The sequence below is a fragment of the Saccostrea cucullata genome, unplaced genomic scaffold (genome assembly GCF_032062105.1).
Source record: "Saccostrea cucullata isolate Sc308-1 unplaced genomic scaffold, CSIRO_AGI_Scuc_v1 ctg501, whole genome shotgun sequence".
Lineage (NCBI taxonomy): Eukaryota > Metazoa > Mollusca > Bivalvia > Ostreida > Ostreidae > Saccostrea > Saccostrea cuccullata.
Window position 1 is genome coordinate 526,641 of NW_026935502.1, and position 17,980 is coordinate 544,620.

At 33.1% G+C, this 17,980-nt stretch overlaps 1 protein-coding gene across 2 annotated transcripts in view; it reads left to right on the forward strand.

The window, feature by feature from the left end:
- The first annotated feature begins 361 nt into the window (after positions 1-361).
- Positions 362-17,980, forward strand: part of LOC134243045 (neuronal acetylcholine receptor subunit alpha-10-like) — a 63,919-nt gene continuing 46,300 nt past the window's right edge. The window contains exons 1-2 of one of the 2 annotated variants that reach the window (XM_062725265.1): positions 362-438; positions 549-644. In XM_062725265.1, the coding sequence (XP_062581249.1) occupies positions 584-644 (61 nt within the window). In that variant the 5' untranslated portion in view covers positions 362-438; positions 549-583. Of the gene's footprint in view, positions 439-520; positions 645-17,980 lie in introns of those variants that run through there. The other variant, XM_062725263.1, reaches the window with a different exon arrangement.

Here is a 17,980-nt window from a genome sequence, read left to right on the forward strand (position 1 = left end):
AATTGTAACAGTTTTCTATGTCTGATATTATGAATGGAACGTCAGTGGCACTAACTACATTTCCTGTGGATCAACCTTGAAATCTGTGATGGTTTCCACAGTCTGAGCTTTATATTATGGAAAATGTTTAAATGGCTGATAAAGCTAATTGGCTGTTAGTGTTTACTTATTCAAAGTAAGCAGCAAATTGATAAAACATATTTCTATGCATAATTATAACAATTTCCTCCTAATTTAATGTTGATAGATGTAGAAAAACAAGAATAAAACAAATACAGGCTCTGTTTTCCATAGGCCTAATAATGAAAGAGAAGCTATATGGATAGTTTAGTAAGATTTGAGCTGAATACCGGTGATTTGTGCTGTCGATACTTACACAGCTATTGACGGTTCTTACTCAACAGAAAGGCAACATGAAGGACTCGTTACAGTTTACGTGTAAGAAAAGATATCGAAATTAGCACACATATTTTTTTTCATATAGACAGGTGCGTGGTGTGCATTTAGGAAGTACGTTACTAAACTACAATATTGGTTTCTGTTTACAGAGAATTGTATCGGGTTCAGTTTTCCAAGTGTCAAAATGTCACCAACGTCAAGCTTTTCAGTGACTGTGATGTATATTTTAATGCTTTTACAGAGAGGTAAGTTTTTTTCCAATTTAAAAATAATATATGATAATATTATTGAAATTCGTTATACTATATCAATAATAACTCAAAAACAATCAAAAAACCTTCTTATGCTTCTTGAACAATTTTGAATAAATTGAAAACTAATGTGATGAAGCAAAAGAAAGTTATGCATGCTACTTAGATCAAAGATTTTTTTAATTCTTTAGAAAAAAGTTAATCAGAGTCTTCTTGTTAAAAAGTATATTTTTTTTTAATTTTGTTACATTTGCAATCCCCAATAACTAGGAGTTTTTGGTCGAAATTACTGTGCAAATGTGATAAAAAGTAAACTTTTCAGAGTTATGATATGTTGACTGAATAGGTCTCTGGTGAACGAAAATGTGAAAGTTACAGAATGTTGATAGATCGTAATACTTTCCTTTGTATAACATACCGTTCATGCCTAGAATTGTTTCGTTCATATCAAACAGCTGACATTAAATGATTACACACATAATTCTATACCTTCAACACTCATTTCTTGGTAAATATTCAATGTTTAGTTTTTTGGTACGACGACATGCCATTCATTCATTTATCTTTCTGGATAAAGTAATTGTCGACGTGTTCTGACAAAGATCATGCTGCTCAATGTTAAGGTGAAGATAGCGGACAATGATCGATCTGGTAACAATCTTAAATCACAAGATGAAAACTGGCTATGTAATCTGCACATATACGATAGATGACCGATTTAGGTTAGCATCTAACGTATTGTTAAAAGTACGAAAGCCCAGAAGGCTCATTCGAGATTCGAGTTTCCAAATACGAGATTCGAAATTCGAGCTTTCGTATAAAAGTGTATTAAACTCATTCTAATACAGTGAGGTTGCCGTTATCGAATCACTTAGTAAATTTGATTGGATATTTCGTACCTGAGTTTGAGTTAAATTCATTTTACAACATTGTTTGGTGGTACTATGTTTTACTTATAACATCATATATATTATCCCCAATAACCACTGATTAAATAAAAAATTATTGCCGTACTTGTATTAATGTTGTTTTCTCCTTTACCGGATCATTTTCTCCATTACCGAATCACGTGACATAAAGCTGATTATTCTGGTTCAGGACCGTGTAAATTTAAAAATACCCTTCTTACGTAATCTTTTACTATGCCTTAAAATGTTTCAAACCCCACCCACCCACCCCAAAAAGTAGAAAAGCTAGAAATTTTTTTGAGTTGTTTGCATCCGACAATTAATGTAAAAACAACAACAATGAAATCATAGGGAAAACAAATGACTAGTTGATATAAAAGGACGTAAAATCTTATATGTGATGAACTGCAAACAATCGAAGAATTATTTTTTTATTCAAAAATTGTACTCATTGAACTACAACACCCCTCCTCATAATTTTGTCGCTACTGAGATAGAAAATATATCCGCTAGATATGTGATTGTGCCCCCCTCAAAAAAAAAAAAAAACGTCAGATGACTTTTTTATGCTTGATTAATCAATTGTCAAGGAATTTTGGTGGTTGATAGTGGCTCCTCAACTGCATATGTATGGCTCTGCACACCTCCCCCTACCAACTGAAATTGCTTCCTACGAGCCTGGCTTCAGAGATACCTAAAGCTGATAGGAACAATTATATTTTCAAAATGTTGAGACCCAACACCTAAATTTCCTCCGATGAGCAGAGACAACTTACAAATAATGATGTTGGGATTCAGTTGCTGGATTTCTCCATTCCTACATCCACAGTAGACTAAATACCAATATTCCGATTTATACTGGAGGTTGTCCTTTCACTTTACATGGGTCTACTTCAACTGTCCATCGTCTCTATAGAAATGAATAAGACAGCTCATTCTCCTCTAGCTGCTTTCATAGTGCTCTTTCTCCCTTTCACCTGAAGACAGTGGTGGCATATATTCTATATAGGCAAAAGGCTGCAGTCTGCATATCATTTTCTCAAAATCAAATGTTTAGTAACTATAGTATATGTTGAAAAGGGGGGGGGGTATCATAATACTCTGTTTATAATTTATTTAGCTTGATGTTGAATTGAAAAAGTATTGTTAGCAATATGCATTTTATATCATACGAGCTTGATCTTGATCATGACAAGAAATAAAAATTGATTATTGGAAATAAATTTTTAGGAAATAGGAAAACTGCAAACGGGGTATTGTTGGAAATAATGATTTAGTAGGGAAGTTTAAATTGCAAAGGGATAAATAAATAAAATTTCTATATCTTAATTTTGTTCGGTAATCATGACGATTTTTATTTCGCTATCGTCGATGTCTTCACAGTAGCTTACTACATGCATATATACCACCGGGAGACATTCTCAAATCCACATGTTCTGCACTTCTTACTGATTTTGGCTGCTGATTTTGTTTATGTGTATTTTAACCACCTTTATTGTAAGCTTTTGGTAGACATCTGCTGTTGTTGTTTTTTTTTTTCGTAACTGGTGTGCAAAAAACCGCATACGAAAAATATTATTTGGACAGGATCCCTGCATCTCATATTTCTTGAAATAGCGATTCGTTATTGGAAACCTAAAACCCGCAACTTTAAAGCGAATACTATTAATTTCTGATTTAGAAATTGTATGACGCTTTTAGTGCTTTTAGACACATAGTTTTATTAAACATCTGCACCAAATTTGTTTACCTAGAAAGCACGGTTCACATTGGAGCGGTACCGAAAAGTGAAAGTAGTCTGCTTGCATGTACGCTTCTGGTCAGCGTCACAAAAAAGCTTGTTCATGTTTATTTAAAAATTAGGACATTGAACGAGTTGAATTTAATAATTTTATGATAAATGATAAAAGCAAGAATAATTCAGCATGACAGGGTAGGTTAAGCTAAGTATTGGACTTTGATTAGAAAAATACAGAATTTTCATCTGAAAGTGATTCGTTAATGGGTGCGATTCGTTATTGGCAACCTCACTGTAGTAGTACGAAGAAAGCACAGCTTATATAGTCATTATTGCTAAGAAGACAAAATTATTTCTGTTTACTGTTGATTGTGCAAATTAATAACTCAGATATTTAAAAACAACTGAATGCAATGAGATTATTTAAATGACATGGTCTCTTAACCATTTTTTTTCTCGTGTAAATCCACAGGCACCTGAAGTATGGACAATACCCCCCCCCCTTTTTTTCATGAAAAAAAAATGTAAGAGTGTATAATACCTCGAAAATATAAAATTTCCCCGTCAAACACATCTATATGTCGTTATATGCAAGCAGATTGTACTTTTTCTCACGTTTAAAGAATGGCCCTATTCGGTATAATAAAAATACACAAGGTAAGAAACAAAAGTTGTAAACAAACGGGGGGTTCCCCACTTCGAGACAGATTTCCAAGGTAATAACAGTGTTACTTATCATAATTTTGCAAGCACCCTGTCTGGGAGATGTTCTTTTACTAGTCTCTATAGCCTAAACCCCGCCATTGATGTTTAATATGCCGTAATCGGACGATTTATTAATCGGATGCATAAAATTTTCTCCATTGGCAGCGTTGGAGGAGGTTTTGGAGTTGCTTTTCTGTTTCGCCTTATCTGATTGGTTAGATATTTAAACTGTATTACAATTAACCAATCAGATAAGGCGAAACAGAAAAGCAACTCCAAAACCTCCTCCAACGCTGCCAATGGAGAAAATTTTATGCATCCGATTAATAAATCGTCCGATTACGGCATATTAAACATCAATGGCGGGGTTTAGGCTATAGAGACTAGTAAAAGAACATCTTCCAGACAGGGTGCTTGCAAAATTATGATAAGTAACACTGTTATTACCTTGGAAATCTGTCTCGAAGTGGGGAACCCCCCGTTTGTTTACAACTTTTGTTTCTTACCTTGTGTATTTTTATTATACCGAATAGGACCATTCTTTAAACGTGAGAAAAAGTACAATCTGCTTGCATATAACGACATATAGATGTGTTTGACGGGGAAATTTTATATTTTCGAGGTATTATACACTCTTACATTTTTTTTCATTAAAAAAAAAGGGGGGGGGGGTATTGTCCATACTTCAGGTGCCTGTGGTAAATCTAGTCAAATATTTATTTAGCATTTGAAGAAATGGAATACTTTTTACCATTTTCCTACTCTTCCATTAATATTTCTTGCTGTGCTGTCGTTTTATTAAATAACTTGTTTCCGTCTCTTGAGGATTGACTTCTAATTTCTAATACATTTTTAATGAATTTAAAAAAATATATAATTGTCTACATGTAAAATTGAAAATAACATCCAAATAACCGTAGTTACCTGAAATACGGTGTATTTTACACTCATTTCCTAGTTTTGACACTATTAATACACCTCTTTATCTAAGAAAAACCCTGCATATTAGTGAGTACTTTTCAAACTGTTTTAAGTATTTATCAGTCCTATCCTTCATTATATTACAATATTTAAGGGATAAAATTGTCTTATTGGCTGGGTCAGGTATGTCAATTACTAACACCCCTCGGTGTTATGAATGCCTATGAAAACAGGACCACCGAGTTAACGTCTACAGAACTTAGATACGTGTGCTTCCATAGTGAGAGAGCTTGATCTTTTCTATCACCTGTTCGAAAGCTACATGTGGTCATCAAAATCAAATATCCTTATGATTGTGCTTTCAGAGTTAGAAAAAATTGTTTGCCGTGTTCCTTGGACCCGGTTAATTTATTTTAATATCAGCGTATAGAAGATCCGATAATTTTGTCTACATCGATGAAATCTCTCAAAAAAAGTCAGTAGCATGGCCGTTCCTTTGGCTTTAAACATGTTAAAGAAAGGTTTCGCACTCAACATTTTCTGATGTCAGACAATCTTTATCATAATCGCAGGCAGAACTGAATCTTCATTATTTTCCACACGGAAAATAATCCAATCCCTTGTCTTGGGAAGTATATGATAACGAGAGATTATGCTTAATTTTGGAATACCCATCAGAAATCGGTCAGATAGAGTACTTATATGAATACAGGTTATCTAGATAGGTTCTAGCAGTGAAGTCAATTCCTTTGTACTTCATGTCGATCAACAGTGGTAGTAGGGGGGATATAATTATCCTGCAGACCAACTGCCTCGAGTTATTACGGGGCAAAGGTCAAAACAAAGTTTCCACAGATCCGTTGTCTTACTCAGCATAGATCTTGCATCAAATTTTAAAGACGAAAGAAAACTGTATACTTGGGGTAAGTGAGGATTCAGGGGTTATACAGGACAAAGCTGTAAACCTAAATAAAATTTATTTTTTTCTCTGTGGGTGAATATAATGTTTCCTTGTAATGGCCGGTAAAACAATGATATACCATATGATTAGTCACGTGTAAGTGATGCCAACCATATTTTTACGTGAAGGATTTTTTTTTCACTAAAACCATATATTGTTTTAAGATTAAACGAAGACGAATGCTGTTTTAAAAAGATTTTCTTGTCAGCCCTGACATTCGTTTCGCACTTTTAGAATGTTCAAAATATAAAAACGTTGTTGTATTTGTGTAAATCTAATGTCTGGAAAGCTTTACCAACAATAAAAACTTAGAGCTGCTGATAGATAAATCTGTAGAGAATTACATCCTGTCCGTGATAAGGATTATACAGGCATTATTTATCTTTCACTAGAAATGATACTGTGCAATACAAAAGAGGAAATTCCTCTTATTTTCTGCAGAATTATGATTGCGGTTAATGTTGTGTCAGCTGACTGCGTGGGAGAGTCGAGAGATGTTTTATATCTAGCCCAGTTTTGATTTATGTGGGTCTTCAGACTTTTTCCTGATAGTAAAGGATCAATGATTCAGCACAATTAAATATCAACTTCATTGAATATGAAACAGTTGCCCACCCCATGTTTGTGATCAAGGGTAAATAAATCCTTCGTAATGTTTAATTCTTTCCTGGAGGGAGTAGTTTAGTTTGCAGAGGTACAAAGTATTGCTATTTAATGAAATGTCACGATATACAAAAATATAGAAAAATACCTGTAGTGTCGGAAACTCTGAACATCTCAAACACTTTCAATATTGATCTTTACCAGAGGACACTTTCATCTTCTACAGATTTAAGCTGGGATTTTTTTATGCACTTAAGATATCATAATAGTTTTGAGTTCAGAGACTAACATACATCTCACCGACTTCTAAAACATCCTAAATCCATACTGCGCTTTAAACGTTACTAGCTCTCGTATGTGATGTTTTAAGAGGTCCGTGATTGCTTTGCTGCCAATGTGTTTCAATTCACTTTTGAGAGTATATATTTCATTTTAGTACTTTTCTAGTATTCTTCACTTTGGTTTTACTTATATATTTTAGTTCTATTTAGTTTTTCTTTAAAATAATTTGATTGTATCAGTTCTTTTTAGCTTAAAACTAGACAGATACAATACGGGTAACTGTTACAATTATAAATTTATAAAAACGTCATAGAACCTTGTAGGCAACTTTTGTCTCTTCTTCTTGTTGGTACTTGAGAGGTAATAATTTCAGAAAACAGGTCAGAAACCTTTGGTAATTTGTGACTCGACAGGTGACTGAGAGGTAACTGACAGTTTACTTGTTCAGATAACCGGTTACGGGACATTGATGACTTTGTATTTCCAAAGATACTAACACTGTTGCAATGGTTACAATTAACATAAGACTTTTTTTTAATTTGGTAATTTACATCTGTATGTTTCTACAGACACTTAAAATGGGATAACTTGTATTTCGACAGAAATTTATTAAACTTATACTTCTTCAGGGGAATAAAGGATAATTACATTTAATAGTAAACAGGGATTAGTATTAAATTGATAAACTACTTGTAAACTTGACAAATACTGTATCTACAGTTCATTCAGTACTACACAGAACCGGTATATGCAGATATGGATAACCGTATAAGTAATGAAAGATAATAAACATCTTTAATATTTAGGGTTTGATAAACTTTAGAAATGGTGTTCAAGTTAAAAAAAAAAAGAGTGGTAATCGTTTATGATCCTTGTATCATTCAATATATTGTACTACATGTACTTGTATATAGCATGTGCACGAAATATATGGAGATGACGAACAGTATTCAAGCTCTTAAGTCTAAAATACATTACAAAATAGAAGCAGAGCAAACACGGACCTCAAAACATCACAGGTTGGATCAGGTGCCATAGAGAAGTGAGCATCCCCTGAAGACCGATCACATCCACCGTGTGCTCGTTGTCATGATCGGAAAATAACGGAAAAATCGGTCGTCAATTCAGTGTTTAAATAATGGACTTATAATGGACTAACAGTTTTTTTTTTTTTTTTTTTTTTTTGAGAAGTTTATTTTAACTTTCACACAAATTACACAGATATGAAAGAGACGAATACATAAATACATATGCAAATAAAGCAAAAAACAGAAACAAAAAAATAATAATAGAAGCTAGTGTGAAAGTTTATGTGGAAAGAGAGAGGGGGGGGGAGAAAGGGGGAAAGAAAGAAAGTGAGCGAGAGAGAGAGAGAGAGAGATGAGAGGGCACACACTTTATTGAACAGCTAGCGGAAAGAAAATTTTAAAGTTTTTCAAATATTTCCTGCCAGTGTCTTTCAAATTCATCATATTTACAATTTTTTAACAAAAGAAATTTTTCTACTCTAATTCTTTCAGTAATAACATTTTTCAAAGTCTCAATGTTTAATTTTATAGTTTTGGCATACTTACTAGCAAAAATATATTGTTTTATGATCAGAATAAGTAGATTTTCTAACTTGTAGGAGTTTCTGTTTAAAAATTTACCAAATAAAATTGATTGTCTATCAAAACAAACAGACTTGTTTACTTTTTGCAAGATCCATTCTTCAATCTCTAACCATATTTCTTTTACAGCAGAACATTCAACAAAAAAGTGATCAATAGTTTCAATATCCTTCTCACAGAAGGAGCATAATGGTGAATCAATAAGTCTTAATTTAAAAAGATGGCAATTAGTAGGAATTATTCTATGTAAGATTTGGAATTGTAACCATTGAAGTTTTGATTCTTGGGTTGTTTTGAAAGGTAGCTCAAAAATTTTTTCCCAGTATTTTTCACTAAATTCTTCCCCATTTTCACTCCATTTTATAACTGAAGTTATATTGCCCTTTTTATTTCTAATAAGAACATTGTACATATCGTTACACCCTTTTTTACTCTTTAAGAAAATTTCAAGGCTGGATGGAAGCATCGGTCTAGGCATTGGCTTTATTTCATAATTCTTAAAACATGATAGTCTCTTTCTAATTGCTGTTCTTAGTCCGGCATATTCAACATAGTTTGTATTTACCTTCAAGTTATAATGAACAAAATCAAAACTGTAAAAGTTTCCATTTAAATCTAAAAAATCATTGATAAAAACAAAGCCCGAATTAAAGTAACTTTTGATGAAAATTGACTGGCCACCAATGGTAACTCCTGGATTATGCCATATGTGTTCTTGGAGAGGACTTAAATCAGCTATAGCTTTAGCCTGATTTACTTTACACCAGCTAGAGAAAACATCTTTCCAAAACTTATTTTTCGTGGTACTACTCAGATTCTTAATAAAGTCAATTCCAAACAGCCAAAGATGATTTATACTTATTCCCAATTCTGCTTCAAGTAATTTAACCCATTTTGCACTTGAGTACATAACCCGCCTTACCCAACTAGATTTCAATGAAGTAACAAAATTTTGATAGTCTATCATTTTCAAGCCCCCAAATTTATGCTCTTGAATAATTACATTTTTCTTAACTTTATGATTTTTATTATTCCATAAAAAATTATACAAGTCTTTTTCGAAAGCACTCATGACATCATTGTTAGGGTTTGGTAAAGTGAGGACAAGATGATTTAGTTTAGGAATTAATAATGTTTTTATTACAGTCAGTCTTCCAAGAGGAGTAAGTTTGCGAGCTTTCCATTGTAACATGGTTTTTTTAATTTCTTCAATTTTTAATTTGTAATTAATATCTACCATCTCATATAAATCAACAGAAAACTTAACACCTAGTAAATCAAAGGATGTAGTACTGGGATCAAACTTCCATCTTGAGTGATGAAAAACATCTTTTGAGAATTTTTTACTTCCAATCCAGACTAATTTAGTTTTAGAAAAATTTATTTTTAGACCCGAGATTGATGCAAAATAATCTAACACTCTTGTAATTCCATCCAATGAGCTTGGAGAGCCATCAGAAATAACAGATGTATCATCTGCATATTGTGACAACTTGTATTCTTCACCATCAATAGTTATACCTTTAATATCCTTATTTTTTCTAATTAAAATACCTAGAATCTCTGCACAAAGTAAAAAAAGGTACGGTGAAATAGGATCACCTTGTCTACAACCCCTTTCAGGGTAAAAGTACTGAGACACTATCCCATTTTGAATAACACAGGACTTTATATTATTATAGAAACATTTTATCCAATTTCTAATTGACTGACCAAAATTGAAGAAACAAAGTGTTTGATTTATGAAGTTCCATGAAATGGTATCAAATGCTTTTTCAAAGTCGATAAACATTAAGAGACCAGGTATATTTCTTGACTCTGCTTGATGCATAATATCATATATTAATCTAATATTTTCGCCAATAAATCTACCTTTAATAAATCCTGTTTGGTCCCCATGTATTAGCTTATCTAAGAATTTTTTAATTCTTTCCGCAATGCACCCTGAGGCTAATTTATATACAACATTTAAGAGGCTAATAGGCCGCCAGTTTTTTAAAAATTGTTTTGGCTTACCAGTTTTTGGAATACATGTTATTACCCCTAATTTGTTTGGTTCGGAAAAAGTTTGTTTTGAGTATGAGTCATTGATTGCTCTTGTAATAAATGTGCCAATATCCCTCCAAAAAAATTTAAAAAATTCACATGTGAATCCATCTGGACCTGGGCTTTTATCATTTTTCATCTGTTTAAGAAAGTTTAGAACCTCTGATTTTGTTATAAGACCCTCTATACTTAGAGCTTCTTCAAAAGACAGCTTTGGGATATCATTATATTCTGACAATTTTTTGCTGTAGTTTTCATTTTCAACAATTTCTCTTTTTTTATATAGATTTTCATAAAAAAGTTTTGTTTCATTTAAAATATCATATTGATCTGAAATAATAGATCCATTTTCTTTTTCTAATCTTGGTATCAGTTTACTTAAATAATTTCTAGATTCAAGTTGACTAAAATATTTTGACGGTTTTTCACCTTCATCAATCCATTTCATTCTAGAACGAATAACCTGTCCCTTTAACTTTGTCTTATGTATATCTTCAAGTTCTGTTTGTTTCATTTTAAGGGTATCTAATGTACTTTCTGTCAGATTTTGTTCTAAATGTAAAATCTCATTTTCTAAAAATAATTCTCTTTCATGCATCTTTTTTTTCTTATAACTTGAGTAAGATATAGTCTTTCCTCTAATTTCCATGAGTAAAATATCTAGGAAACATTGGTCACTAACAGTGAACAACAATAATTCATTATCAACAGAACAAAGATTATCTAAGTCATACACTGGGTATGCATACTGAACTTTTACGTCATTGATTTTTTGTTTAATTGAATCAATATAAGCCTTATCTGTTAAAAGAGAATTGTTAAACTTCCAAAATCCTTTACCTTTAATAAAGTCATTAATTTTCAAAGACATCACAACTGGAGAATGGTCGGATCTGTAACTGTTTTCATATTGAACACTACTAACAGAAGGGAGCAAAGATTCAGATATAAGAAAAAAATCTAGTCTAGCCTGTTTTAAGGGTGTCTTTTTTCTCCACGAATAGCGCTTAACTTGAGCGTAGTTTTCACGAAATATATCTTTTAGATTCAAATTTTCCATTAAATTTATAACTTCTAGTCTCGCTTTTGGATTGTTCAAATTTTTATAGTTCATGGAATCTAATTCCTTATCTAAAACTAAGTTAAAATCGCCTGCTATGATTATTTGTTGCAACATGTAGATTTTTTCAATCTCATTCATCAAATTAGAATAGAAAACTGGTGTATCAGAATTTGGCCCATAAATATTTACAAGTATAAAGTTCATACCCTCAATAGTACAGTCTATTATTATGTAATTTCCATTTTCATCGCTTAAATGTTTGTGGATATCTATTTCGCAATTATTATTAAAAAGAATAGCAACACCACGCGAATTAGACTTATACGAACTGAAAAATGCCCGATAGCCCCACTGTGTTTGGATAAATTTTTCGTCACTTTTAACGAAGTGTGTGTCTTGCAGAAAATAAACATTATAGTTCTTTTTTCTTAAAGTATTAAAAACATCTAATCTTTTATTTTTATCTCCAAGACCCTGGCAGTTAACTGTAAGTATATTTAGATTATTATCTTTTACCGTAATCGTACAAAAACATCAATAAAGAATCGAATGAATGCCCAATGTAAAGGAAAGATAGGAAAAGGGGGATAGAAACGTGGAAGAGAGATAAGGGTGCATATTTACAAACAAGGTGAATGAAACTAATTGGCATCAGTCTATTGATCGTATTTACTGATGGAGAAAGGAAATTTGTCAATCTGCATTTACCATGTTTACAAAACTTCTGATAAGTAGTCCCAAAACAAGTACAATCGGAAATATAAATTGCTAAATAGTTTATGAGTCAGTCTTTGTAACTAATATTTTTCCGGAAAGAACTAACCAAGTATAAAAATATTCAAACTTAGAAATACTATTAGACCGTACATGTAATTGTACTTATGAATTGGAAATTTTAACAGAAATTACTTTTGCATGTAACACAGTGACAGTGTTTATTGCAAGTGTTCATCTATAAAAATTCTTAATAACAAGTGTGGCTGACGGCTTTGTTTACCAGATCCTTCATAATGTCAAACCGACGGGGACCTAAATGTTTACCATTCTTCCTCGAAATGACAATCGCTACGTTCGATACTTCTCTCTCAACCAGTACCTTAAGTAGTCGACGTCCGGCCCCGTATTCCCCATTGTCGCAATAGCCGTCATGCACTCGCCCTTGGGCATCTTTGAATCGGTATACAAGGATATTATGGTTGGCACAGGCATAGTCCGGGTTGCGTAGAATATTTTTGTAAACGTTCCTAGCATGTGCATATGTGTGAATTTCGGCGATTAATGAAGTAAAGATGTTCCCATCTTCTGTTACGCTTTCGCACTTCCTTACATCGCATTCATCCAGTTTTTCGATTTCGTCCTTGTCCAACATGAGTATATCCTCAGCCCGTGGTGGTAGCACCTTGTCCCGGTACACGCTTCCGTTTGGAAAGACTAACTTGTTTCCCACTATCTTTGTTTTGACGTTTTCTTCTCGATATTTATTGTTCATCTCCTGCAGTTTCTTTTTACCTTCATTTATTTGCAGAGGCGTCTGTGGAGTGATATAGAAGGGCATGTCCTTAGCGGTGCCATTTTCCTTCTTTTGACGAATAGCTTGGAAGATGAGTTCTTTATCATTGTAGTTCTGTAATTTCCCTGTTATTGTCCTTGGTTTCGGGTTGCCCGGGAATTTCTGACCGTTTCGGTGTATCCTGATGAAACCAACTTCCAAATTCAAATGCTCCTTGATCAACTCGCTAACTCTAGTGTTCAGATTTTCCAAAAATCGGTCGTCAATTCAGTGTTTAAATAATGGACTTATAATGGACTAACAGTTGGTGTGAAAAACGTTAATCAGTACATCGACTCAAATACTTGCATTTGCTGACAAGGTCATTGAATCGACCATAGATCTTACGAAATGAAGACTTTACACAAGACTGTTGATATTCTTGTTTCGTCTATCTGTCTGTCAATAGTTTTCTTCGTTTAAGAAATTTTACCTACATAGCGCATGCTCTTGCGTATCAAATCAACTGAGAAATATAAACTCCATATGCAGGTGATGAAGTTATATAGCTGCATAAGTAAGGGTAGTTCACGATTGAAAAGTTAAAGTCAACACGCTTATCATAGGGCTTGATTGTTAAATTACAGTAAGTGCTTTTTTCAAGTAAAATGTCCAAATTATGAAATAGATGTGTCAGGCTCTGTGGTATTTTTTTTATCTCAAGTTCACCAGGATATATCGTATCGACATAAGAGTGGAAATAACCATTGTTAATTGACAGTACGGGTCGTCGAAATATCTTAATGTCGAGTTCAAGCCAGAGCAACTGTTTTCTTCTTTTCACGTATAAGATTTTTAAATTATCCTGCTTCATATGAATACAAAAATAGGTCTGGTTATAACGGGGCGCAATTGGTACCAATGAGAATCGTTACAGTATAAATTGTTGGACGACCTGGTCTCCCAAAACCACATAGATATTGTCAATCAGAAACTCAAGCATCTTCTTATGACAACTTTAGAGTACTTGTGTGTACAATCAGAGTGTTTTTAACAGATAGTTTAGCAATGAAGGATATGGAGATAACGAACAGTATTCAATATCAAAGTCCATAAAACAATACAAAATAGGAGCAGAGCAAACACGGACCTCCATTAATTAACCTCCATCAATTAACCGATGACATGCTAAGTAAATTTACGAGTTCCATTTTTCTTGAAAAAGCAGCTGTCAATGATATCAAAAAGCCTGGACTTAAATTTATCATGAGGAATGGATGTGTATGAAGTTGAAATGTTATGTTTTAAGCTGTTGATGCTGTTGGTTTAAAATTTTCAAAAGTTCCATGGAAGATTTAAGTATCCATATCTGATTTACACTCGAATATATTGTTGCACAGTACTCATAAGGTTTCTCCTTCGCTACTGTTAATATCTAAGTGAGGAGTAAAGAAAGAGGCTTGGTTGAACATTTACTGGAACCCTCTATGTATCTTTATTTGGAAGGATCTTTCATCTGGTGCATTAAAACTTGCACTGTATTCGATGTATATTTTGAGTTTTGAATGCATTATTCTAAATCATTTATCAATGAAAAAGTTGAATATAACAGTGAAATCATCGTCGGAAACCCACGGATGATCTCGTCTTTACTTATCACCCGTGGGCAAACTCGCCGAAAAACCGTCGTATTTAATTAAATATGCATGGGTCATTTGATTGGCCTCATCACAAAGTCGCGATGCGAAACAACGAATCAAAGTTCACGTTACTTATGCATGTTCGGCATTGCCAAAAACATGAAAAACTCATTCCGTAGTTAACACAGCTGATAAATCCACTCACCGGTGCATTTTGCAGTTAGGAAGAGGTACTCCTTCATAATATTTGATGGATATTAATGTCAGTGACCTGTACGAATTGACTTTCATTGTTTTAAATCAAACTTCGTACGTTTTAACGAGTGTCAAAATATTTGCCATAAATAGCAAAGTAATAAACATATTTTTCAAAATTGAAGAGTTCCAACTTTCTGATTGGTTGACTAAAAACAACAAATTAGCATATTTTACGGCGATATTTCAGCTAGTTTGCCCACGGGTGATAAGTAAAGACGAGATCACCCGTGGGTTTCCGACGATGCAGTGAACTGTGACAGTTTGCCGTAGGGACATCGCCTAAGGTGCGAATTATTTCTGAAAAAAAAGATAAGTATATAGTTGCAGTGATGGATCTCAATAAATCTATTTAGAATTCAAATCTGTGGAGAGGCCATACACGAGGGCAATCGGAAATTCCAGGGGTGGAATCCTAAGAGCAGTAAGTATCCCCTGTTGAATATCCCTTATGATATAAAAAAGGGCATTTTGTAGTAAAACTCAATATAAAAGGAAAGGCGTGAAAATTGGTATGAAACGCATTAGCCGAAATTCGACCAAGTAAATAGAGGATATTCAATGTTTTGTAGTTGAATATGGAATTTATTTCACGAGTGGGTCAGGATTTTTTATATTTTCACGAGTGCAAAGCACAAGTGAAAATATCAAAAATCCTGTCCCACTCGTGAAATAAATTACATATTCAACAACAAAACATTGAATTTTCTGCTTATTTTTTAAAAAAGAAATCTTTGATTTTTCCTTTGCCTCTGTCTTTTTGTAATATACAGTCATAGGCTCGTGACGTCATAGTTGAGCGGTTGAGACGTCATAGCTAAATGAGGTGAAAACACTGTAAACATGGATTTAGCAACATATTTTTTATTCGCTGTCAGAATGATTTATTTATTTCCATCTATCTTATATTAGGTCAAGGAAGATTTTTTTTACAGCAATCTTCGTTATGGGAAGGGAAATCGAGAGTTTTCCTGCACTTCTGATATTCGTCACACTGTGACAGGATATCATTTTGATATCCTGTCACACTGTGACAGGATATCATTTTTATTCAATGAATAAATTACAGTATTTCACGGGTAAAAAGGTAATAATAGGTTATATCTTGCTACAAGGTAATATTAGAATTTACGAAATGAAAAAGATTGTTGAAATATACCTTAACCAATTTATCTCTTACTAGCCTGATTGGGCTTATTAAACGCAAAGCGTGCTCCTAAGTAGCTTTCAGTTTCATTTTCTTTATTCTTTAAGCCAAGGACTCATCAGATTTTATACACAAGTTTATGAAACAAGAATATCAGTAGTCTTATTTAAAGTCATAATTTCGTAAGGTCTGTGGTCAATACAATGACCTTGTAAGCTAATACAATTTATCATAAAGTCAAATGCTGACTGACGTTTTTCATACTCATTGTTAGACCATTATTTATACAATGAATTGTCAAAGGATTTGGCCGTTTTTTCCCGATTATGATAGGGAGCACACGGCGGTTGTGACCGGTTGGCAGGTAATGCTCACTCCTTCATGGCACCTGATCCCTCCTCTGATGTATTGGAGGTCCTTGCTTGTTCTGCTCCTATTTCGAATTGTTTCATATGTTTCATAAAAGAGTGCAGAATAAAGCATTATATACAGAAAGAAATATACATGTCAATAATAAGTAGCAAATGATTAAGTTGAGACACATAAAGACCAATTTGCAGGTAGTAGCATAAGATTACCATTAGGAAAAGTTGACGTTGCAATAGCTGAAATCATCTCGTCTGTCATAAATTTTATTTGTTCGGCGGCCTTTATAGTCTTTAGTCAGTAAAACATCCAAATATTACACACGTACGTTAAAGTCTTTGCTGTCTTTAAAATTTCACAAAGGTATATCGAGTCGACATATAAATAAAAAACAACTATTTCCAATTGATAAATATCGTCTATATATCTGCATGAATTTTGGTTGGAACGCCACGGTAAAATATATATGATATAGAGTATATTTCTACAGTTGTTGATAGACTTCAGGTACAGCACAGGTCAACTTTGATTGCCTTCAATAAATTACTAACATTGATGGTAAGATGAACCTTAAAATCACGTTTTTTACCGATATATGAGCTCATTTTTTTCCTTGAAAAGGATACGAACTTTTTCAAGCAGATGCTGGCGCAGATTATTTCAGTTTTTCACCATTGTACACGATTTATGAAATTACCCATTTTATTCGGCTTCTAATGGATCACGTCTTATTAAAAGCAATTATTATAAGCAATCTCCTGATAAAATTTTCCCACAATGTTGAACGATCGATAGATAAATAATTTATCTATAGAAAAATTGCAACACAATGTCCAAAAAGCCAAAAACATGTAAAGATCGTGATGTGATAATTGTAACAAAAACAAGTGAATGAAATCATGAATTGTCTATTTCTCAGCAGGAACAGTAGGAGACTGAGATGTTCCCGCACTCTGTGACTTATTCATGCTTTTAATAGGACAATTATAACAGTCATAATGATAATGCAACATCGAATATACATTTATTGTTTATACATGTATTTATTTATTGAAACCTGACATGCATTGATGTAGGTTTTTAGCTAATTATTTTCTTAATATAAAGCAGTATTTATATCTAATTGTTGTGTAAAGGGAGGGGATCGTGGATCAGATTTTAATCAGATGGTTACTTTAGAACGCATGGACTAAGTAAACTCTCTAAATCTAAAAACTATAGTCAACAACCGAAATTCTGGAGGATTGCATATTTCCTCTTAAAACTGCACATTATACATTGTTTTGTGTACTTGTGTGGTCTAGAATTCTGCACATCTCTAACAGAAGTGGAAATAACTACAGAAGAAAATTACTCTAATGCTTTTCTTTTTCTTATTGTGAGCATTTGTTGTTGTAACATTAATGTTTTGTAAGTTTTAATATGTAATTGTAAAAGATTCAAAATCTTTATGCTTACTTAGTGTCTTAATGAAAGAAAAATACAACATAAATATCCGCGAGGTCGAATATCCGCGAGGAATATTACGACGTTTAGCTTCCATTAACTTTTAATTGCATTTCTGGTTTCAGATTTTATTGAAATAAAGATTTAGAT